At 55.3% G+C, this 24,050-nt stretch overlaps 6 protein-coding genes across 6 annotated transcripts; 2 read left to right on the top strand and 4 right to left on the bottom strand.

Moving 5' to 3' along the window:
- Nucleotides 1-2,821: 2,821 nt before the first annotated feature.
- Nucleotides 2,822-3,754, top strand: CH63R_13021 (uncharacterized protein; the record flags this gene model as incomplete). Its single annotated transcript, XM_018307995.1, has 1 exon — nucleotides 2,822-3,754. One exon carries the CDS (start codon nucleotides 2,822-2,824, stop codon nucleotides 3,752-3,754), a length of 933 nt encoding a protein of 310 aa, XP_018152412.1.
- Nucleotides 3,755-4,204: 450 nt separating this feature from the next.
- On the bottom strand, nucleotides 4,205-6,443 carry CH63R_13020 (Ubiquitin family protein; the record flags this gene model as incomplete). Its single annotated transcript, XM_018307994.1, has 2 exons — nucleotides 4,205-6,100; nucleotides 6,159-6,443. 2 exons carry the CDS (start codon nucleotides 6,441-6,443, stop codon nucleotides 4,205-4,207), a joined length of 2,181 nt encoding a protein of 726 aa, XP_018152411.1.
- Nucleotides 6,444-8,691: 2,248 nt separating this feature from the next.
- On the top strand, nucleotides 8,692-10,431 carry CH63R_13019 (Phosphatidylserine decarboxylase; the record flags this gene model as incomplete). Its single annotated transcript, XM_018307993.1, has 2 exons — nucleotides 8,692-9,287; nucleotides 9,342-10,431. 2 exons carry the CDS (start codon nucleotides 8,692-8,694, stop codon nucleotides 10,429-10,431), a joined length of 1,686 nt encoding a protein of 561 aa, XP_018152410.1.
- A 427-nt stretch (nucleotides 10,432-10,858) lies between these two features.
- CH63R_13018 (Nitroreductase) lies at nucleotides 10,859-11,473 on the bottom strand (the record flags this gene model as incomplete). The annotated part of the gene is made up of 1 exon (XM_018307992.1): nucleotides 10,859-11,473. One exon carries the CDS (start codon nucleotides 11,471-11,473, stop codon nucleotides 10,859-10,861), a length of 615 nt encoding a protein of 204 aa, XP_018152409.1.
- Nucleotides 11,474-12,956: 1,483 nt separating this feature from the next.
- CH63R_13017 (uncharacterized protein) lies at nucleotides 12,957-13,560 on the bottom strand (the record flags this gene model as incomplete). The annotated part of the gene is made up of 3 exons (XM_018307991.1): nucleotides 12,957-13,165; nucleotides 13,227-13,399; nucleotides 13,493-13,560. The coding sequence occupies 3 exons, from the start codon at nucleotides 13,558-13,560 to the stop codon at nucleotides 12,957-12,959; spliced, it is 450 nt and encodes a 149-aa protein (XP_018152408.1).
- A 667-nt stretch (nucleotides 13,561-14,227) lies between these two features.
- CH63R_13016 (FAD binding domain-containing protein) lies at nucleotides 14,228-16,084 on the bottom strand (the record flags this gene model as incomplete). The annotated part of the gene is made up of 1 exon (XM_018307990.1): nucleotides 14,228-16,084. The coding sequence occupies one exon, from the start codon at nucleotides 16,082-16,084 to the stop codon at nucleotides 14,228-14,230; it is 1,857 nt and encodes a 618-aa protein (XP_018152407.1).
- Nucleotides 16,085-24,050: the final 7,966 nt, after the last annotated feature.

Below are 24,050 nucleotides of genomic sequence, written 5' to 3'. Positions count from 1 at the left end.
CACTAAGAAAGGTACTTGGGGAACAGGGGTTCCGATACACAATCCTCGGCGAGTTAGCGTTAGAGTCACAGGTCGTGTTGCTCGACGGGTTCTAACAGGTGGCGGGGGAGCCAGGAGTACTGCGGAGTCGCCGTCCCCAGTCACTAGTGGCCACTCTGCCCGGTTCTGGGCCTAGATGACGCTGACTGACGGGTCCCCCAGCTCCAGCCTACCAGTCACCCGTCCGTCTTTATACGGCTCTCGTGGGAGTGGCAGGCCATAGCTGGCTGGGCAGGTAAGGTACGGATACCTGAGAATTCCAAAAGCCCACCCGCAAACTCTCGTGTACCTGCGCCGCAAAAGTGGGTTGTCGAATACTTAACATGCGCAACGGAGGGACCGACAGGGCCCAGGTTCAATGGGCGATGGCGATGGACGAATTGTACCAGCAAGTCGACCGCCGGATGCACTGAAACCACCGGAGAGAGACGGACACTGAATGAAGACCGGCCGCAAAAAGGAGAGCGTTCCCCCTTCCCCTCTGCTTGTTCCCTCAGTTGATGGACAACTCGCTGCGTGCGGAGCAACTGCCCCGACATCAGCCAATCAGGGCATGCCTTTCTGCGCAGCATGTCACTTCATCGCTGATAGTGCTTAGTGCAGTCAAAAATGCACTAGGTGGTGTCCTTCTAGGTACGGATACCTTCCCTACCTACCTAACCTTAGGTACCTCCATACTCACATTGGCCCGCTGTTCTTTTCTTTCTTTTTAATTATTATTCCTGCTTACACTACCTACCCCTCGGCCCCCAACACTGCAGGGGGGGGAATAAAACCATTAATCAACTCGACCGACTATCGACGACATCCCGGGCCTCTTCAGCCGCTCCCTGCCCGCCCGGCTCCGTACATCGCGTCCTTCGCAAACCTCGTCCCGCTAAAGCCAGCGTCCGCCAGCAGCCAACTCCCTTGGACAGACACAGCAACAGCACCTGGCCACGTCCGACGGGGGCTGGGACAACAATGGAGCCACCAAAGACAAGACTCACGCATAAACAACGCCCGCCCGGACGGTTAAGCCTAAGCATAAGCCATAGCCATAGCTATGCCGGGTCAAGGACACGCCCCCAACTTACGCACACGACGCAGTCGAATCCAGCCATGGACGGCTCTGGAATGGTAGCAGGGTGGCTTGCAATCCTGGCGCAGCCCGCTAGTTTCAACAGGAATCGCATTGGGGTTTCATGCTCTGGGCCAATTCCTTCACAACTAACTGGCAACGACCCCCTCGACCCCTCCCTCCCCCTCGACGCCCGTGCTCACCTGCAATCCCTTGTTCTTCTCCCACTGTTCCATTGTGTCGTCCGTCGCCCCCAATATTGGCATTCTTTGTTTCGTGTCCTGTCCGGAACAGCACGTACATGTCGAGCCAAGTTTGCTCCGCTGGGGAGCGGTGTGTCGCTGGCCGCCATTGTCGACTGAGACAGATGGCCGCTCCCTTCACGCGAGAAGCCAACGACATGCGCCTGGTCTTACCCTTTCCGAAGTCAACGGTTGAGACAACCGTCGCGATGCCTTGATGTCGCCTTCTGGTGTCTCCCATTCCTCCTAACGCCCGGAACCGTTACCGTCACCAACGCACCGATTGACCAAGCTACAAGCTCCCCTTCCTCCTCCTCGTGTTTTCGGAACCAATCGTCAAAGGGCTGCATTCCAGCCCCTCCCGCGTCCGTGTTCGGGTCCGAGTGGGTCCGTTCCTTCGTCGTGGCTAGAAGAATAAGGAAGGCTGGGAACGACGCGGCCGGCGACAGAGAGCTGTCAGTGCTCATGGTCTGTCCCAGTTGTTAAATTGACTGCGGCGCTATCAAGGTGTCATTCCGTCGACGGCGCCCGACGCCCCTGCCGCACTGTCGCTATCCTTAGTGGGAAGCGGTGGGCACCCACCCATCTGCGATGCAGCTCAGAACGTCGACCTGGTCCCCGCCGTATGGCCGGCGCGCCCCTGCTCGCTCCACTTTACCCCGGTGCGGGAGATCGGCCGGACGCATGGCTTTGCCCCACTTCGGGACCCGAGTCTCACTCAAGGCCTGCGCAGAGGTCGACGTTGCTTCTCGCATGGTTCTTTCCTCCACGATGGACACATCTTGTATTTCTCCTTCTTCTTTTCTTCTCGACAAGTGCAACTCATCACCACCCTGATTGAAACTACAACCATACTTATCTAAGCAGCCACCCACTCACCCTCGTCTTGTGATTCCCCTTGTTAGAGTTTCACCGTCCACCGGTAACGAGGCCGGCCGGGTCGTCTTGTTTGCTTCCATGCTCTGAATCACTCGCCATGAAACCTCAGACATGCTTCCACTTATCCTGAGATCCGAAGCGTCACCGTCATTGGAACAGCTCAGCGCTGGTAAAGACACCGACTCACAGTGTTGAGCAAGTCACTCACCACATAACCGCACTTGTGAGAGGTTGGAGGTCATTTAAGACTGCGGCCAAACAGACGGTAGGAACGACCTCAAGAACGGCTGCAGAAATTTCATCTCAACTTCCTATAATGATCCACCTCCTTTCTATCGTATCTCCATAACATCTTCACCGCGACCCATTCTGGTTCCGTCCATCGAGAAAACCTTGCTTTATATTCACTGTGCCCATCTCCGATTCCTTGTTCGGGACTTATGAGGACGCAGTTTCCCAGCAGTCAGTCTGAAAGCCTCCTAGTTCAACCAATTTTTCTGAGAAAGCACTCGCCTTTAGAAATGTTGACCTCTATTTGACCTAAACCCAAGGTATCATACATCATACATACATTCCCCGACATCTCTGAGGGATGAATACGATGAATCCTGTCGAATTTGCCTGCCCCTACCAGGCTCGCACAAGCATCCGTTCTCAACTACACCCTCGAAAGGAAAAACGGAGTACTTGCCGTCACTTCAAAGAGGGGAGGTGCATTTTCCGGTGGAACCCGAATCAATGCAGATTCCCACATCGCCCACAGCATGCACCCCGGTCTGAAGACACTGACCCTCTGTACTTGGGCTACTACTTGAACGAGGCTGGCCATGGCGGACGAAACAACTTTTATTGTCATTCGGCGGCATTATCGCCCGGGTTTGTGGCGGAACCTCGTCGGGTTGCTGCTGGTTACCATCAGCGGATGGAAGACTACTACGGCCATCCGAGTGTCCCCCAGGACGTCATTCCTGGGTGCTACAGCCTGCCCACATCTGCTGCAGGCCAGTACAACTACGCTCAGGGCTACCAGATCTACCAGGGCCAGGGCCATGAACCTTACGAGCTCTCTTCAACGCCTCCCGACTCGTCCTCCATCGCGCTTCTAAGACGTTACTCATCGCTCTGCGTACCTCACGCAGGAGACGCAAAAACTACCCCGCCTCATAATCTCCTCGTCAATCCGGAGAAATGCAAGCGGGAGCGCGGCAAGACTTGTTGGTACGGGGGGGGTTGCAAGAAGCCCGGTTGCTACTACCGCCACGATGCCGTGAATGAGGGGGGCGATGACAGGTTTCCTGGGTCTGATAGCGCTGATTCGGAGCACAACATGAAAGGGGCGGGCGTCCAAGTGAGCCCTACCGGCCGAGAGATCCCGACTAAGATTGACTTTTCAACCGTCGCCGGAGACGGACATCCCGAAAAGAAGCCCTCCGGCGACCGCTGGCACAGCATATCAAAACGCGCCCCGCCGCTGGTGGTGAACGGTACCAACTATAGCCGTTGTGCCGAAAACATTACCGCCACCACCGCCTAGGATACCGTACGCTTCGACTTACAAGACAACGAAGGTATAGAAGAGCGAGTTGAGGGGGTCGGGAAGGCGTTTGGGAGCAAGGTTGGCTGATTGTGAGGAACGACCTTGACGACTGACCATCACGGCTGACCGATGGGTGAAGCCGTTGGTGAGGATGAATTGAGGGCTAGACAAATATGGTTATCGTGAGGAGGTGATGGAGTGTTCACTGCTTGTGGGTGAAGTTGGTCGTAATTGTTACTAGATGCTCTCGACAAATGTAGACAGCGGCTTCCGCAAAAAGCAAGAACAACATTGATGAACTAAAAGCACGATGCATTGATGTTTTGGTTCCGATGCCAACGCTCTACACCCGACTCCATGCACAAAGGGACGTTCTCGGAGCGTCCGCTGGGTAATCTGTACTGTACAACAACCCGTGTCCCATCCCATCCCGGATTTTATGTCTCGCTATGCCAACAAAGGCTGCTGTTCCTCCGCTTGTCGCTGATCTCCCCCATGAGTCTCTCTACGAGCCTCATCTCTGTTCTCCACTTCATTGCGTCCGGCGTCCTCGGCCGCCTCATCGATGTTCTGGGGCTCGGCGTTTGCTGCAGCCTCTGCGGTGGCGGCGGCAGCGGCAGCAGCTTCCGCTTCCTCCCTTCTCAGACGCTCCGCGCGAGCCTCAGCCTCAAGGTGGGCGATGTGGCGTTCCGCAACACCTGGTGCAATACTTGCGAGGAAAAGAAGTCCAGCTCTCTCAAGCCGACGTACCTGATCCATGAGCCAGTTCGCATTATCTTGCCTGCGCTGCGCCACCAGTCTAGCGGCGGCGCGCGTCGGGTCCGGCTGCCCGTTCGGTCCAACGATCGGTTGGTCATCTCGGGGACGGACGGGTTCATTGGCGTTGTTCGGCGCGGCGAGGGGAATCAGATTCTCCATATGACGCCTGACGGGCCCTACAGCCTGGTCGAAGCGATTGTTGAGCAGGCCCGTGTTCAGGACGAATATGCTAACGGCAATGAACACCACGGTGAACAATCTCGACCAACTAGCATTGGGAGACGTGAACCACCACACGAACAGACCGAGTCTAACAACGAGCCAGAAGTGTGGCCATATCTGGGCAATCAATGGGGCGATGCCCGGGTTGTTGGGATGAGCTGGCACGGCGGCTGCTTGTGGTTGTGCTTGGGGCTGAAGCAATGGCTGAGCTTCTGGCTGCGCCTGAGCTGCTTGGGGCTCGGCGGCCCGCGGCGGCTGCTGCTCTTCCTGATGGGCTGGTGGCGTCACGAAAGCTGACGGCCAGGTCATGTTCTGGGGGCGAGCCCTCATTCTAGCAAGAGCCGAGGCCGTTGGGTGGAGAGCTGAAGTGTTGTGAAGCGGCATCCTGGCAGAAGGGGTATAGTAGGAGTCCGTGGCGTTGTTGATCAAGATGGCTCGCGGGCCCTGGGGCGAGGACAGAATATAAACCTCTGGGCCAGACTGTGCTTGCCGTTGAGCATTCGCAGAGTGACTGCTGCCACCGCTGACTGAGCGTGCAGTTGGATCAGGCGTGGGCCGTCTGCTGCTGGCTCTAGAACCGGGTGTGGGGTAGTAAGGGGTGGTGACACCCACGGAGGAGCCGCCGTTGGCGATAGAGGTGCTGGAGGCGCTTCTCTGCATGGCATTCGTCATGACCAAAGTCGCTTGGTTGGTATCAGCTGCTCGGAGGATGTTCTGCACATCGACAGGCGACAGAGCCGTGGTGGTGGTCTGGCCACCGGGTTGAAGGACGTTCAGCGATCCGCCAAGCAAGGTCTCATTGACCGTTACGCGGTACGGCTGGCCGTTCGGCATGAGACCCTCCCTGGCATACATTTGCACGTCTGGGTTGTTTAGCGGGCTGGCCCGTCCGCGAGTGGTTTCCGCGGGATTGGGAGCGGCGGCGGGTGTTTCGCCGGCACCATGCATGCCCACGGAAGCTCTCATCGCTTGATTCTGATTGATCTGCTGGTTTGCCATGGCCCTGTTCATGGCCTCGCGTTGCAGCCCATTCATCCACGCGGCCATGCTCTGGTGCTGTTGCATCTGGATCTGCTGGAGCTGCTGCGGCGTCAAGTTCGCGGGTATCTGGGACGGCGTCACGAAAGGGAGGGGGTTATTCGCGGCGGGATGCAACGGGGCTCGTCTCGTGAAGGTTGCCGCTGTAGGCTGACTACCGTGGTGATGTGCCTGGTGAGGCTGGCCAAAGGCGTGGTGGAAATGAGCAGCCGGCGGCGCCGGGCTCGTGCCCCTAGCGACTGCCGGAGTAGGGGCCGTGGAGGGCTGGGGTTCGGCGACATCTCGAAGCACGAGGTGAATTGTCTGCTGGTCGGTGGTGCGAATCTGTATATACACGTCAGTCAGCCGCGGGTGCCATTGTCGGAAGAGGGGGGAGACGCACGACTTCCTCGCCGATGACGCCGAGGAGAGTCTCCCCGTCCGGTTGCAAGACTCGTCCGCGATAGATAAGTCGTTGTTGAGAATCGCTCGGCTTCAGTGGAAGAGCCTGGCGAATCTTTTCCTTGAGCTGTCCAACGGTCGTCGTGGCCGCGAGGCCAGGAAACACCAAGGGCCGGTTGTAGTTCGCTGCGGTTGAGGGCGACAGCACCTGTAGATTTACGGACAGGTGGTCACAAACAGCCTCTGGCGCAGGGCGCGCGGCCGAAGACGAGCCTTCAGAGGCCATGGTGAGGCCTATCGGTCATGCCACGCAAAGCGCGGCGCGGCAGCTTCGTTCTAGCGTTCGCGAAAGGCGGGTTGTCGTGGTTGCCTCGAGGACACGATGCTCATGTCACTGTGTCGTTCGTACCTAGACGTGGAAATTTAGGACATGTGTTGCTCTCCGACTGTACGCTGCAGGCAACGTAGCTCAGGTACGAGACCCGCTGGCCTCACTAAAACGAGGGTACGTAGCCTGTCACCGGGGACCAAGAGGCTCGACCCATGCACGGCGTCCCGATTAGGCGGAAAGTTGGAGGATGGTTATGTAATCATATCCTGGTTTATTTGGAAACAGCGACAAAAGGAAACCCAGCGACCACCTCGCCCTACGGCACGGATGTACCCTTGATTAGGTAGGGCCAAAAATGGATGCTTATGGGATGTTGACTCAAGATGGAGCATGACATCTACTTTGCGCCGAGTCATACCAGCACGGTACATCCCATGGATCTTTCGGAGCATGGGAGCTTGCCAAAGGTCTCTCTTGTAACTGGATATGAAGGCAATGCTGCCTTAGATGGATGTGTTGCCGACACTCTCGCCAATTGGCAGGGTCTTGTTCGGAGCCCAGAGCAATCCCGTCAACTTAGAGTTTTAAAAGGGACAGACGACTTTCTTAGCGTCTCTACCCTTCTCCCGCCTCCCAGCATCCTGCCGCTACCGACGGACATCTAATCCCAACTGAGTTTCATAATCCTGTCCAAAATCCTTCCTATCCCTAGTCGGGTCTCGAATTTTGTCTCCAGTTCTGTCACGAGCCCTATCCTAAACCTGCTAATCGCGTTATATAAGACCTCCTTTTGGCAACCTTTTGGAAGACGGCGGCAGGCTGCTTGGGGTGGGAGAGGTGTAATGACGCCCTAGAAATAACAGCTTCGCCCCAGTGTTGGAGGCCGGCAAGTGTGAGGGGCATCGTCTAATTTCTCCATCGTCTCTTTGTGTTGCGTGTTACCGAGAACCACAATCGTGTTGCTCATGCTGCATTATGTATACACAATGACGGCCAGCTCGTTGAGATTCTCGCTCATCATTGGCATTTGTTCATGTCGCCCCAGTCCGAGATCTTGAGTGGCTTGAATGGTTTGAATGGCTCCAATGAGAGTTTGCCGGGATAGTTGTCCGGCGGTCATCTGTTCATTAATGTTTTGGGCGGCTTCAGGGAGACTCTGTGGGGATCGCTGCACAGCGACTATACTTCCATTGTGGTTTAAAATGGCTTCGGCGAGAGCTCTGTTGGACAACCGGGTCAAGTAGAACGGGTGCAATCCATCGACCGGCGTGCGCTACTGATGGATCGAAATGTTTCTGATGTAGTAGATCGAAATTGGTGTAAAGGATGACGTGATACTGCAAATCGGTTGCATTCTCAGTTGTAGAGCCACAACAGGTAATGCGTGGTGGCGAACGACTTGGACACTGCTAGTCTGAACCAATCTTAACCAGCTGGTCGGTCAACATGTGGAAAGTAATGGAGACGAACCCCAACTACCAGCATGATGAATGCTCATACGTGTTTGCCTTAGATTTATAGGTGCTAATATGGCTGATGTGCACAGGGAATTGTAGTAATCCCTGGGCGTTTCTACGGCGTAGTTGGTCTAGTGATGATGATTTGTATAGTTGGGGTGAAATGGATGTTGTGACATGGGTCATGTTGCGGGTTTAGGTAAGTAGAGGGCGTGGAAGCTATCAGAGAGTAAGCTTCAGGTAAGTGAGGCATTGGTTCGAACGGTTGCCGTCTGGACATGAACTAGCAATGGTTTCGAGGCGACAAGATGCGAGGTGCTCCACGTGGGGATCATAAGGGATACATGGCCGAGCTCATCTTTTTACCTCGTGACCAAAAAGAGGCTATTCCTACCTTCCACAAGTCAAAGAACACTTTGAATATCTCATCTTCAAAGTATTTCGGTGGTTTCACCGAAATGTTGTAGCAAGTAGAAACCAGAAATCAAGTGTGTGAAGAAGATTGTGGATGTCGCCGGTCACCCTCCAAAAGCCCGTTGGTAGGCGTCCATAAAGACCAGGCGTGAAAGACCCAAGGCGGGAAATCGAAGTATCCAACATGAGAGATATGTTACTTGGTCCAGGAGGCTTCAATTGGCCAGGAGCATAGAGTGAGGTACGGCGAAGATCGAAGCCAGGACACAGGAAGTGAGTGATGATAGATGGCGCCAAAAATAGACTAGCGCCCACATGGTTCGTGCTGCGTCATGCCACAGCTGTCGCCCGACCTGCAAGATCTTATCGCAAGCGCGGCTGCTCGTCTCAACTGTCATCCATCGTCTGGCCATTGCCGTTCCCCGCAAACACCAGCAAAGCTCCAGGCCCGAATCCCGTCAGTCGAACGAGGCCCTTCGGACGTCATGGCCACGCTGTACGCTCGCCAGAGCCGACTACGGGCCACCAACTTCTTCTCCCTTCAGGGGCCCTACGCCTCGACCCGATGCTTCTCCCAGCACCAGCAGCGCCCGCGCTTCTCCTCCCGCCTGCGTCACGCCCTCAAGAACTCAAAAGTTCAATGGTACCAGATCCCCGTCGGCGTCGGCATCGGATTCCTGGGCCTGGTACAGTTCTACAAGGTATCGTCGCGCGAGCGTGAGAAGCAGGAGAGAGACGACGTTCAGGATGGCGCGCCGCTCAAGAAGCGCGCAAAGATCAGGCCCGATGGACCCTGGCAAGTCCAGGTCATGTCAACACTCCCCCTGAAGGCCATCTCGAGGCTCTGGGGTCGGTTCAACGAATTGACTATTCCATACTACCTGCGTGTCCCCGGGTTCAAGCTCTACTCGTGGATTTTCGGCGTCAAGTAGGGCAACCTTCCGTTCCAAGTATACCCACGTGCTAACCAACATCTCGACAGCTTGTCTGAAGTCGCCGAGTCCGACCTGCACGTGTACCCGAACCTCGCCTCCTTCTTCTACCGTCAGCTCAAGCCCGGTGCCCGTCCCCTCGACCCGAATTCCAACGCCCTGCTCTCGCCGTCTGACGGTCGGGTTCTGCAATACGGCCAGATTGAAGGGGGAGATATCGAGCAGGTTAAGGGCATGACGTACAGCGTCGATGCCCTCCTCGGCAAGAACACTCCCACGCCCAGCATCGCGAGCGGCTGGTCTACGCCACAAGAAGCCGAGGCCGCGAAGGCGAACAATCTTTCCCCCGACGAAGACCTTGTCAAGACTGACGAGGAGTTCGCCCGCGTAAACGGCATTTCCTACACCGTCCCTAGCCTTCTGTCGGGCGCCGCCATGGCCCAGCGGCAAGGGTCACTCAAGGACGAGGCCGGCGAGCACCCGTCGGCATCTGCCGTCTCTGAAGTCCGCGCCGACCTTGCTCTCGGCGAGAAGCCCTGGTACGACCTCATCTCGCCCGACAGCAAGACCTCTCTTTACTACGCCGTTATCTACCTCGCCCCCGGGGATTACCACCGCTTTCATTCGCCCGCAAACTGGGTCGTCGAGCGCCGCCGTCACTTCGCCGGCGAGCTCTTCAGCGTCTCCCCCTACCTGCAACGCACCTTACCCGGCCTCTTTACCCTCAACGAGCGTGTTGTTCTGCTTGGCCGATGGCGCTATGGTTTCTTCAGCTACGTGCCCGTTGGCGCCACCAATGTTGGCTCCATCAAGATCAACTTCGATCGGGAGCTGCGTACCAACAGCCTGACGACCGATACGGCGGCTGACCGGGCCGCCGAGGAGGCCGCGAACCGCGGCGAGCCGTACGCGGGATTCGCCGAGGCTACCTATGCCTCGGCCAGTCCCGTGCTAGGTGGCCATGCGCTGCGGAGAGGTGAAGAGATGGGTGGGTTCCAGCTCGGAAGCACGATCGTGCTGGTCTTCGAGGCGCCCACCGAGAGCAAGACCGCCGAGGACAAGACCGGATGGAGGTGGGCTGTTGAGAAAGGCCAGACGATCAAGATGGGCCAGGCGTTGGGCTATGTCGATGAGGAGTAAAAGGAACTCTCGTCTCAGTAGGACACAATGATGTACAAACAACACATAGATATAATGGCCAAAAGCGTTGCGATGCATATCCGAGGCATAAGATACCGATAAGACTTTGTGATCCAGTAGGTACACCATCTGACCATGCAGTCAGCGCCAGCGGCGTGGCGTCAGATGCTTAATCCAAACCCCAGGTTCCGATTGGCTGCCACGATCTGCCGTGATCTGAGTGTCAATCAATCTCCTTGCATCCTGCGAACGATGGGACAACAGTGCTTGAAATCGTTCAATACGTAAATTCATTAAATCGATCGCTAAAATGTCTATGCGAATAAAGCGGGCTCGCCACCTTTGAACTACAGTCCGGCAGATGCAGTTCTCTATACGTGTTCCTCAGACCAATTCATCACCTTCCAAGCGGTCGCATTCAGCATATCTAGGAGCTGAAGGTCTTGAAGATCTCCTCAATGGGCTTGAACTCCTTGGGGCCGGCCTCGCCGGTCTTGCCGCCAAAGACGAGCTGGGCGTTGAGCTTCCAGCTGGCGGGAACCTTCCACTCGGCGGCGACCTGCTGGTCGACGAGAGGGTTGTAGTGCTGGAGGTTGGCACCGAGACCCTCGGCCTCGAGGGCGGTCCAGAGGGTGTACTGAAGCATGGCGTCGGGCTGGTTGGCCCAGACGGGGAAGCGGTCGGCGTAGGTGGCGAATTTCTCCTGGAAGGCGTTGACGACGTCCTGGTCCTCGAAGAAGAGGACGGAGCCGGCGGCACCCTTGAACATGTTGATCTTGCCGCTAGTGGACTCCCACTGCTCGGCGGGGACGATAGCCTTGAGGATGTTGGCGGTTATGTCCCAGAACTTCTCGTGCTCGGCGCCGTGCAGAACGACGACGCGGTTGGACTGAGAGTTGAAGGAGGAGGGGACGTGGCGGAGGGCCTCCTTAACGATCTCGTCGACGCGCTCGCGAGAGAGGGGAATGTCCTTGGACAGCGGGTAGTAGCTGCGGCGGTTCTTGGCGGCCTCAAGGATGGAGTTGGCGCTGAGGGCAGACATTTTGGAGGTTGTGGTGGTGAAGGTTCGGGGGAAGGAAGGTTGGATGGTTGGGATGGTGGCTTTGGGACGAAGTCGGGAAAGTCTTCGGGTTACTTGGATGGCTGTTCGTGTGACGAAGATCATGGTATCCAGATGCGATGTGTCGATGGGTTATATAGTAGAAGATTTGGAAAGGACGTCTCAGAACCCGTTGGAAGCTTGGAACCGATCCTTCACCCCACATTGACAGCACAGCAGCTGCAACAGGAGCTCCCCGCTCCACGGCGTGACGACTATGCCGGTCCCGATCATTACGATGTATACGGTGCCCCCGTCATGACGGGGTTGCGACACTCGGACATCCGCCCCTGGGTGCCATTGCGCAATAGAGGGTCTGCGACAGCTGAGTCAATGGTGTGGTAATCTAAGATCAGATTACCAATGGCATCTCTGTGGCGGGATAGGCGCAAAACAACAGACGAGGCCGAGGGAGAGCAGAATCTGCTGGCGAGGAAAAACAGAATCGATAGCGTACTCTTGCTTTGCAAGACACACCATGCGGCAACTAAGCAAACTGCTGCAGAACCGCATCTGCCACCTCCTTGGTTCCTCCTGCGGCACCTGCCGCCGTCCTAATCGGGATAGGTGGGATGATTAAGTGGCCAATTCATGGCTGACCCCAGTGGGGCAGTCTTTCTGCTCGACTCGCCGGTGAGCTTTGATGCCCCCTCCACTGTTTTTGTGCCTCATTACTCGCCAACCTCGCACTCGGAAACTTTGAAGGTCGACCCACGCCTTCTTACACAGGTTCAGATCCGACGGCAACTCGGGGAATGCCCAGCGACGTCAATCCGACCGCGCGGGATTGAGAAACCCCGCAGAAGCCCACGAAAATTCTAGAATACCCCTCACTCTCACCTTTTCAAAGATGCAAATTCCCCTGCAGGCGCCGAGAGTACTCTATCCGTGTACCGCCAGACTAACTGCCATCCATCGATTAGCATTCCCAGCCGGGTCGATTGATAGCAAGCATGAAGCACCTGGTCGTATGCGACATCTGTGCCTTGGGAACGCACCTAACAAGCTCCCGCGCGGCTCAGGCATCTGCGCTGCAAGCACCCCTGTGTGGAGCTCCTGCTTACTTGTCAAGTCTTTGGTGTTAACCCATCAACGACCATGTTCTGTCATGGATTTCTAACATTCACCCGCACCATCCATCTCTCTATCGATCACAAACGGGCGAACGCATGGCGCATGATGGTAGGCACTAGGCAGCACCATGCGCCATGCGCTCGCGCGATCCAACGTGTGGCAGAGGCCGATTACCAGCTGCTGATTAAGGCCCAGCGGTCCATAACCGCGCGGGAGAATCCACTCACCCCTTGCCTAGGCAAGGTAGTTACCCGCCGACCCCCGCCATGGCGCAATAGGTGTCGTTGCTGCATGGTTGACTCTCGAGGTCGAAAAATGTTTAGTCCCTGGCGCACACGGTGATTCCGGCTTCTTAAGTCGTTCCCAGCGCGGGGGATGTAGCCATTTCTGCCGAAAATGAAATATTCTTTTGCGGCAAGAGCTCCTCCCACCACCGGCTCCCACCACCGGCTCCCATCCCACAGACCTCGGCCAAGAAGTGCGGATCGGACTCGGGGGCGGCCATACCCAGGGATGCATTGATCCGATAAAAGAAGGATCTGGATCGGTGGTTTCGCGCATCTTGGAAGGCACCAGTCTAATCGTCGATGTATGTTTACCGGTCTCGGAAATACGGACTTACGGGCCTCTGGCTCAACGCCGGAAAGTCGCATCATTGCCGAGTTCTGTCTGATCTTCGCTTGCTGGGGCTCCGAGTCAATCGTAGCCTCGGCCCAACTTTCAATTCCATTGACTGCCTTGGGCAGAGACCACTCCTTCAAGTCCAGGTCATTGTCCGCAGCATCAAAGTAGACCCTTGAATGTAGTGATGCGCAGGTTGCATAGACCTTCTGCAGAGGCGATCCTATGCTCTCTATATTTTATCAATCCGATTTGATCCCCTGTTACGTTGAGAAGACCCATCCAGTGGGAACGGTCAGTAGTGCTCTGCCTGCAGATTCGACACGGTGTGCCATAATTTCCCAACTGAGTGAGGTAATCAAAGCCAAGGAGATGATGTTGTGTTCCTCCAACCTGGCTCGTTCCGCAGGTTGGCCTCTCTTATGATAGAGCGTGTTTAGATCTAATGTTGCTTTCGGGCTACGTTTGAATCATACATGAACAGAAACGCTTTGTTTATACTACAGTAACGCTGCCCATCTACCTATACTACATTTGCGCGAGAGAAGCCGATGTCCGCAACAGCAGTAACACCGGAAACAATCCAGAGGGTGGATAAGTTCGTTCTTCTCAACTCCCCAAGTTGCCTTCTCAGAATGCAAAAGCCATTCACCCGTTGTATCATCCCATTCCATGCCGAGTTATAAAAAAATTCCCTGTCGTGCAACGAATTTTGTTTTCTGGTGGTCAGAAATCATTTCAGTATCCCCAAAAACGCCATCTAGGTGCAACATTTTGCCGCAATACGCGCCTTTACCCACGTTGCCATACTTTTCCGGCGGCCTTTTAAGTCCGACGACCGAGGCCGCGCCGTAATCCCCGAATAAGCCGTGGCATCGCAAAGTTTCGATGAATCGTCCGCGTCAGCAGTAAGCCCACTCGTTCTTTTAGCCCCCTTCAAGAGCATTTCTCAACTACATTTGGGCTTCCGGGCGATAATTGAAGTGGTAGGTCTCCCGCCTGCTACCATGTTTCGGCGATATACTGGCCAGCCTCTTTCTTTAGTTCCCAATACTTCTTGGCCTCCTCGCGCTCAAGGTTGCCCTTCTTCATGGCGACTTCGACGAGAGCCTCTTCAACACCCTCGCCCATGCCCTTGGTGCTGCCACAGACGAAGACGCGACCATCGACGGCGTTGGCAATGTACCATACCAGATCGGCTTGGTTGCGCACCTCTTCTTGCACGTAGCGACTCTCGCCGCGGCGGCTCTGCACGACGCGCTTGACCTCATCCTCGTGTACACCCCACTCGCCGCTGTAAATCTCGTCGACGAGCGAGTCACGGATGCCCTGGAGAACCCAGACCTTGTTGGCGCAGTTGGCTGTCTTCAGCCGACGCTGGACGAAGCCTCTGAAGGGAGCGATACCAACACCGGCACCGATAAGCAGCATGGGGCCGTCCGAGACAAACTGCTTGGCGAGAGGGTTGGCCATGAGGCCCTTGAACATGGGGATGTAGATCTCGGGAGTCTCTCCGTTGCGCTTCGCCTCGAGCCACTTCTGAGCTTGGCGCTCAAAGAAGCCGGAACCAATGCCGGTACGGAGACCGCGACGCCAGTCAGCAGTCTCATGAACCGTGACGGCAATCTCGATCAGCCGGTGGACCTTTCCGTCACGCGTCTTGTAAGCATCGTGAGGGTCGTTGGAGAGTGAGTAGAACCGGGGCATCAGCGTCTGCAGGGCGGACAACAGGAGGTCCATGGGCGGATGGGCACTAGGGAATGCGTGCAGGAGCTGGGACAAGGAGACATGGGGGCCGGTGCGGAAATCGCAGAAGACGCCCTGGCCTTCAGCGGAGCAGAGAAATGTCAACAGCTTCTTCTCGTTGGGATCCTCGGCGTACTCGGCGAGGATCCGCAGAAGCTGTTTGGTTGGGGGGTACGACTGAATGTCGGAGCACCAGGTGAGCAGGTCCCGGCGTGTGGTAACCATCTCACGGGCCTGATCGTCGCCCCACACGGTCGGCCAGCGGCCCTTGGTGGTCCTCATGAGAACCGGCTTGTCCCGAAGGAACCGAGGTACCATGAGCGCGTCGAAGACGTCATCGACACAGGCTCTGTCGTTGGGGGCCATGACACCAATGGCACCGCCGACCCTGAAGTCCATGTCCTCCTCGCCCGGGTAGCTTGTAATGTCGAGATCGAAGTGGTAAGTGCGCTTCTCGGCACCGGGCTTGGTCAGCTCGCGAGTCGAGTCGATACGGGCGGCGTACACGTGGTACGGAGGGTGCGGCTGGACATATTTGGGGGGCTCCTTGGTAGTGTCGATGCTGCCGAGGGTGAAATCATTCAGCCGGTCTTGGACGGTGGCGAGGTCTGCCTCCTTGTGCTCGCGGGAGTCGGCGCCCAGGGAGATGGCAGAGTCTGTGGGGGAAGCGGCAGTCGCGGCGGGCCGAGGAACGGGCTCGAAGAAGACGGTCTGCTCGGGCAAGTCGGCAACGTTGGTCAACTTTGTGGGAATATCGCCAATTTTGAGGGCGAGTGACTTGTATGCGGCGTTGTCCGGGAAGGGGATACTCTCGTACTCGAGGCCCTCCTTCTTGGCGCCTAGCTTCATGCAACAGCCGCCACCGCAACATCTCTGGATTAATTGGGCCGTTGATTCGCCCGTGATACGCTGAATGTCAGCGGGGCTTTGTGCAATGAGCCGCGTGGAAGCGCGCCGTCTCCGTGGCGGCTCAGCCTGAGGCTCTTCGTCGTCCTGGTCCTCTGACTCTTCCGAGTAGGTAAGAGAGGGGGCGACGGAGGAAACGCTGGGCTCTTCGGGAATGCAATCGCCAGTGGACCCGACCAGAGAGGACGCCATGGCAGTCGTCGCCATTGTGCTGTGCATCGCGAAGTGGATATGTCTGTTGTCGAATGTGTTGTCCAGGTGGCGTTGGTGATGATGGCCTGGGCGGGTTATGTGGGTGCCAGTGGCCGGGATTCTACTGGTTTTTGTGTAGAGTGTGGCGTAATGTAGTGGTAGGTGGTAGAATCGGGGGGCGGATAGTCAGTAGGTGAATAGCATACTGATATGGCAGGACGGAAGGAGGTAATGGTGTTTTGTATTCGCTGTGTTGCTTGGGTGGGTTGGGTTTGGTTGGCTGATGAATGAAAACGTCGAGAGGATGGAATTCTTGATCAGATTAAGTTGGATCAGATAAGCGGTTACTAATGCCGGCGGAGGCGGGAGGAAAGGGGAAAGGAGTAAGACGTAGCGGACGGAAAGGGCAGAAGAGGAGAGTAAAGTTTTCTGGGACGTGGAGGTGGTTGGAAAAATAAATAAAATAAAGGAGATGAGGAAAACCTGGCCAGGTAAGGAAAAGGAAAGGCGTTCGCGTGGTTTGTCGATCTCGACCAAGGAACAGTGTTGTTATTTTATTTTACTTTTCAACCTGACTGAACGGGCCGGACCACTAGGCACAGGACCACAAAGATGACGAGAGTCGGGTACAAAACCGAGGCCAGTATGCGTCCATACGAACACATGGGCAGGCGACAATGCCAGGCCATAGGTATGGGCTCCGTTCCACAGCACAAAATCGAGGAAAACGAAGGTTCAAGGTCTCCATTTTTGAAGTGACCGGGGGGGGAGGGGCTCCCTAGAATCCTCGGCTGGGTCTAGCCGCCACCGCCCGGTGGCCGCAGCCGGACGGTGTGAGTGTGATTCTTCCACACCGTCAACAGACCGGGATGTGCGCTGGGCTGCAGGTACTCTCTCGTGTGGGTCATCCAGTTAGGCGGGCTTGGCCCCCATTGCAGCGGATTGAGTAATTGTAACCAAGGCTTGAGCATTTTTTGGATATCCAATGGGAATGATGACCAAGGCTATTCGCCCATGATTACAGAGTACAGACGAGTGGACGTTAGTGCTCTGTATCCATCTTCTCTACGTCTGTCCGATATGTTCGATCTAGGTGTGCACATGTTGAACCAGCCGGAAAATGCAAAGGATACGCCAGAACAGAACCACCCCAAGCCGCAACCACCACATTTCACTGCATCCGTGCACATGCACGTGCTTGTGCTCGTTCTCGTTCTCTTGTCTGCTTTCACAGTTATCAATCGGCATCAGTATTGCAACAAATCTTCGGATGTAGCCAGTGCGAGCGAGTGTTGAAAAAACGTAGGGAGAAGGAAAGACGGAAGCCGACGATTCATTCAGATGCCGCCGCGTCCTCCTCCACTTTCGCTCTCGCGATACGCCGATGTCGCCCACCCCGGTGACGACAAGACTTTGCTTTTGTGGTAATCATGCTCATGCTGCGTCAGTCCAGTCTCCACCTCCCACGCTCGCTCCAAACTGCGGCATTCAACTCTCAAGCAAATGTCGTTGTTGTCATTGCGACTCCGCACGCCACCACTATGTGCATTTTGCACGAAGCATCTCCTATCTTTTCTCCTTTTACATCCCGGTCCGTTTGCTCCTTGGTCTCCCCTCTCCACCCACCCCTACCCATGCCCGCCTCGTTCTCGGCTATTCTTGCCTAGGTATTCACATTCCGTACCTATTCAACATTGCTCCGGCGCACAATTGCCGACATTGTCGACCGAGGCGAACTGATCCGAGCCGGCTTCCTGGGACTCTAACACTAATAGTGAGGTAGGCCCAGCGAATCCCCCTTCCCATGTCAGCGTGAGGCAAGATGCTTTCCGAACTCCTAGCCACTTAGTAGTTGATCTGACAGTGGGCTCGGCTCAACTTCTATCAGGTCTGATAGGCTCGGCTAGGTGGTATTCACGCTCAAAGAGAAGAGCATAGTTATTCCGATCGTGTGTGGATGCCGATGACATCCACTCTCGTTGAGCTCTCTCCTCACAGTGTATGATGCTTGCTGCATCTTGGTGGGCTCTGTTCCGCACAGCTGGAAAATGGCCGCCAGAGGAAGAGTGCGGGGTTTCGCGCAGTCTGTGGCCCGTCAAAGCAGTCCATTTACATCACACTGAACTTAGATGTGAAGCTCTGGACTCGCTGACCATTGGGGCTCCGCCCATTTCACCATCCCCCCTCAAGATTGCGCTCTCCCCTTCACTCGTGTCTTGCCGTTACCATCGTGCAGCGGCCGCGGCGCACGATCAGGTGGCGTCCCCTCCACTATCGGAGATGGACGAGACACAGCAGTCCACCCCCCTCGAGCAGCACCGTCTCCGCTGTTTGGGGAGCGTGGGGAGCTTCATGACCCCTATTACCCTATTGCAACCCGACGCGAGCCCTATCGCTGCGACCAAGGTGCCTTGTTGCGACGTTCTCCATTGTTAACGCCCCCCCAAAGCTCTGCGTCCCACATAGGTACGCACACGCATTTGTTCTACATCGTACATTGAGGTCTTAAACGTTGAGAACCAGCCACTCCCGGGAGCGTCATCTGACAACTGTACTATCTGTCCTCCTTGGACTCATCAACCGAAGCAGACGAATCACAGCATCCATCGAAGCAATCTCTCAGCGCACCGAGCTTGTTCGATGAAAACGATGCTCTGAGCTAACCCAACAATTCGGATATGGGGTGATACTTTGTTTCATCGCTCACAGAAGCTCAAAAGAAAACATGCCCACTACGAGCAAGACCTGGCGATGAATCCTGTCAGCCCACATCGCAGAACTACCTGTATCAGCCGTTGGGTTGCCACTCCCTTTCTGTTGCCCTCTGCTCTGGACACTGTGTACCTAGCATCGGTGCAAGGGGTACTACCAGTGATCATCTTACCTTGTGCATACCTGTAGAGTCCTGCACGACTGACGAAAGGTACCCCCGGAAATCGACACTGCCCTTCCGCGGCAGGAATGGGCAAGATTCGCCGGAACGCACATCCACGGCCCACAGGCTGGCTACACAGTCGTTATCGAATTGAGCAATTCCGGCCTTCTCTCTGTTTCCAGCATGCATCACCACCACCGACGGCCCGCTCTCAGCAAACCGCTCACGTGAACGCACATATCGCTCTGACTTTACTGTCGCCGATGAGATCCTACTACTAACCCTCCGTCATCGGCTGCATTACGATCGATGCCTTAGCAGGGCACCCTTCCTCGTGCACAATCTACTCTCTGGTCTCCTGTCTCCGAAATGGCAAGCACACAAACATCACAGGCAACTGAGACAAAGCCAACTACAGAGTAAGAAATCGTTCCGTGGTATCCAATGATCCAATCATTACCACGCCCTGGACGAGGATATTGGAATTTGAAACAGTCAAGGAGGGGGCTGTTTGGCTTTTTCCGGCTCGGGCGACCGCAGCTACAATCATTTCGCCATTATCAATCTCATCAAATCAATCGCATCTAATCTGATTGCGCACAATCTCCGAGACCGGCACCTCTTTCACCCCTTGGAGCCCCAAGCCAGCAATTGATAAATATTCTCAACGCGAACACAGGCATCGTGGGGCTACGCAGCCGAGGCCCGCTCGCATACCCTTGCACGCCTCTGTCTCATCCTCATTTCCAGCTGCTCGCGACCGTCCCCCACGATGCGCCAGCTTGGCCTCCGGGAGCTCCGGTTGCTACTGTGCTCTGTATGAGAAGTATGGCTTCGCGCCTGCTCCACAGCCGCCAACGCCCAGTCAGCCGCTGGCACGGGGTGGGCTCGATCTGATAACTTTATTCGCTTCTCCCTTTGATTGTCATTAAACCGTTTGACTGATCGACACCCTCGTTACTTGGGCCCTCGCTACATTCGGTGACCGAACCCTTCTTCGCTCTTGGCATTGTTGCGAACGCCCCCAACCAACTCTTACCTTCGCGTCCTGCTAGCGCCGCTTTACCGGTTTGCTTCCCCGTCGACGCGTCCTGCCACTTCGGGAATGGTTATCATGTCTGCCATCCTGTTTCTGCCCCCGGTTGTGGCCTGGCTGTCGGGAACCCAAGACAACCTTGGTTGGCGTCATTCACGTTCGGGGGCAACCTACTAGGTCTTGATACTTACTGCAAGGCTTTTTGTTTTATTTTATCTTAACGCCCCGGCTTGCTTCGTAGTGCAACTCCAAGAATGCCAAATGTCCACTCAACGTGCTCACCCTGGCCCTACGATCGTGGAGCGTTTGAGAATAATCTTTTTCCCCGGTCTCCCACGTCAGCCCCAGCATCCTCGTGCGCGCAACCCGCATCGGTATGGTTTGTCGACAACTCTTCATAGTGCCAATGCCGGCCATTCGACCTCTCCACAACTACAGGCACGGCGCCAGCCCAAGGGCCTTCCTGCGTTTCCGGGGGGATGCTCCATCCCAGCCGCCGGTCCATAAAACCTCAACCTAGGTAGTTCCAGACCGGCCCCCTGGCTCTATTGGCGACCGCTGTCCGTTCATCTCGGCTGTCTTCCGGATACCGTCTGTCCGGGCTGGTACGATGCCGCGTACCGGCAATGTGGTTGAGGCAGGTCTGCTGCCACCCCTCCCGGGCCCTCTGTTCATTTCGATATGTTGGTCAAAGACTTCGACGATGTGTGAAAGCGAGATGACAGGCAATTTGACGATCGGAGGAATATTTACTCGTCGGGAGACCGAGGGCAGGCAGAGGTCTCTGCGGCCAGAGGGCTCGTCCGTGATCGGGGGGTGCCACAACGGAATACCTGTCTGAGAGTGTCTAGCATCTCTAGGGCTGGGCGTGCGATGTGTCTCCTGGCTTTAGCCCGTACCGAAAGCGAAAGCAACCTGTGTCTGCTCTTCAGGTAAGACTATCGACCGTTCATACCCTCGGAGCATTCAACCACACTGCTTAGCCCGTAACGTGTTTGGCGATTTTACATTTATAGCACTCTAATACCTTCCTACTCCCGTCATTTCAGTTTCGGCAAGCATTGATAAAACAGACTTTCACTGCCTGGAAACACTGAAAATTCTGGAAGCACGACGTAGAGCACCGGTGACAACCTCATAAACACTGCCAGCAATGGAATGTAGTTTGACACGGGCTAGACCTCCATAACGACTCATTACAAGGTTGATGGCTGCTGGAACTTGGACGTTTTTTGCTCGAAGGCAGCTCCTATTTGAAGTTCCCGAGATGTCTACAACAACCCCTGCACAGCTCACTGGCGCATGCGACATACTCTGCTGATTCCCCTGGAAAGCTGGAAAGGGCCCGGCTTCTGGGTTCCATGGCAGCGGCTGCTGGCTCGATGGCGCAGTAAAGGGGCTCAACATTTATCCTCGCCTCTCAAGACAGCAGCAATAGAGCCAATGCAATCCCAGAATGGATGAAAACTCACGACATACCGGATGTCGGCACCCCGACCCTCAAAGGCCGGTCTCCTTGGTTTTCTGGCTCGTCATGTTGTAGGGATTCTACTCACAACGGCTTGCAACGTGGGTGTAGCGGCTTCAAGGCAGCATCGCAAGGAAGGGTAGGATATTCCCTCGATCCCGTGCTAATGTCCACCTGTAACTACTTGACGCCCGAACTGCATGGCTGCTCGAAAGTATTAGTGGACTGAGCCTCTGACTTCCTACACACACACACACACACACGGCGAAGCCGTGGCACATCTCGTTCTTCGTCAAAGCGGTATCTGTACAATATCGAATTACTTTCAAGTAACAGGTCAGAAAGACACCTGCTAATCGCGTCCACAGCTGTCTCAGACGCTGCAAGACTGCACATTACATACGTATACGTAGACTGCCATAGAGACGTCGGGGAACATCTTACCTCGCCACCGTCTGAGTCTCTCGCACTTCTCGCTCATCAGGATCAGGTAGCACCGGTCGGTTGGTTTGTAACTTGCCCCGCTCCCCGACATGAACAAACCAGCCAGTTTCGACTCTCCGAGGATTTGACAGTTAGTAAAGTGTCAGGCGACAGCAATGATGAAAAATGCCAATAGCCGATCATGAGCCTCGTCTATGGCCACTGCACTAGGCAACCCCCCTAATCACGCTGAAGCAAATAAGTCAAAACAAAAGGCCAGGAGATGGCGAGAACGCAACTCGCCGGTTGGACTTTGTTTGTCTCCTGAGTCATGGAAGGTTCCTTGAGCTTGTTCGTCTTCGATATTCTTAGGACAACTCCAACCAGCATCGCTCCTCATACATGGGTTCGGTCTAGACTTGAGTAAGAGACGTGTCAGGTGTTGAAAGTCCATTATGACTAGATTCAAGCCCGTGGAAAAGGGGAGAGGTTTGGACTGAACAAATTGGAGATAAAATCCGATTACCACAGCAGGTAAAATATATCCTCCTTACAGATGTGTATGCGAATGAAGTGCTGGATAGCGGATTTTGTGTGCAATAAGTATGCAGCTCTGCCCATCTTCGACTGTTCGCTTATTATGCAACGACGTCTGCCATGGCACAGCTCGAGATGTCAACCTCTGTTGAGGCTGGGATACAGAGCCGATGCAGAGCCTACCTAGTCTTTGTGCACCTTACCATCGTGTTAGTTCCTTTCGCTGATCAACGCCTCGGCAGGCGGACGATAAACGGTGCGTCAAACGAATACGGGTGATTTAAACCCTCATTATATGAGCTCTCTCGAGCCTTTGACCCGGGGGTTTTTAGCTTTTTGAAAACAGGGATTGGGGAGAGTTACCCAAAGACCAGCCAGTATGCGTAGCCACTGTCAGATTCAATCTGCCGAACTTCTCCCTCCAGAGACTCCGAAAGGCACACCGGCACCGGCTATTCTTTTGCGCATCACCAAGGCCACCGCAGATGGGTGTGAACTCCAAGAAGTGCCAAAGGTCAGATGCCACTGATGTGCGTCTCCATGCTCTAGGGCATACTCAAAGCCGTCAGAAGGCACAGTGGCTTCACCGAACGAATTCTATAAAAAAAATGGGAAAGAATTTTTTTACTGGAAAACGCTCGCGCCACTCAGCTTCGTTTCCATGGCTGCTGGGTCACGAGCCGCCGCCAGCAGCCTCGAGCAATCGCTCCAAGAACGGGGTCCCAAGTACCCCCCCTCCCCCCAAGTCAGGAATGTGCAGGCAAAATTGAGACGCTCTCACAACAAAGAAATGGATGTGGTGAATCCATTTTTAGAAAAGAGAGACCTGCAGTGCTTGCAGTAGTTCGCGATGACTTGATGATAGTAGTTGTAAGAAACCGAAAAACCATCTTAAAGACCAGGGTTATCACCACCTTCTCCAAGAACTCGTTTCAAGACATTTCATGAGGGCCGTAAGCTCAGAAACCTTTCTCAGTTGTATCCAAGCTGTCAGTAAAGCCTTTGGCTCCCCAAGCCGCACCACTTATAAGTCAGTCAGTCAGTCAGCCAGCCAGTCAGGCTCGACCGAGTTAAGTCTTGCCACTTTCGGGGGACGTCCGAAGTACTAGCAAAACAAAGCGAATCAGTAAAGTCAGGCAGGCAGACACCACCGTCAACCGATTCGTCTCGACCCCACCCCCCCCCCCAAAAAAAAAAAGACGACAACAAGGATGCCAAAAAGAATGGACGATCTGGGAATCGAACCCAGGACCTACCGCATGCTAAGCGGTCATTATACCACTAAACCAATCGCCCATGGAATGATCTAGCCCGGACTTGAACCGGAGACCTTCAGTGAACCAGACGAGGTCATCGTAGAATGCCTCGACGTGTTAGACTGACGTGATAACCAACTACACCACCAGACCATTTAAATTGTTGAAGACATCCTCATGATTAGGTATTCATTAGGGCAAGGTTGTTGCCGGTGGGCAGCTATCGTGAGCCTAGGCGGAACCCGGCTGGACGGATGCGGACGAGTGGGTCCAAGGTTTCCGGCCAAGCTTACCGAAATTCCAATTGACTACCTAAATAGCTGAATAAGTAGATCAGGGTCCAGTTGTGAGGAACGACCGCGCGTGAGTTCCGAATCTCTGGAGAC

This window comes from Colletotrichum higginsianum, chromosome 9, assembly GCF_001672515.1.
Source record: "Colletotrichum higginsianum IMI 349063 chromosome 9, whole genome shotgun sequence".
NCBI classification, from domain to species: domain Eukaryota; kingdom Fungi; phylum Ascomycota; class Sordariomycetes; order Glomerellales; family Glomerellaceae; genus Colletotrichum; species Colletotrichum higginsianum.
The sequence above is the reverse complement of the archived record's forward strand: the minus strand, read 5'-3'. Positions and strand labels throughout refer to the sequence as shown.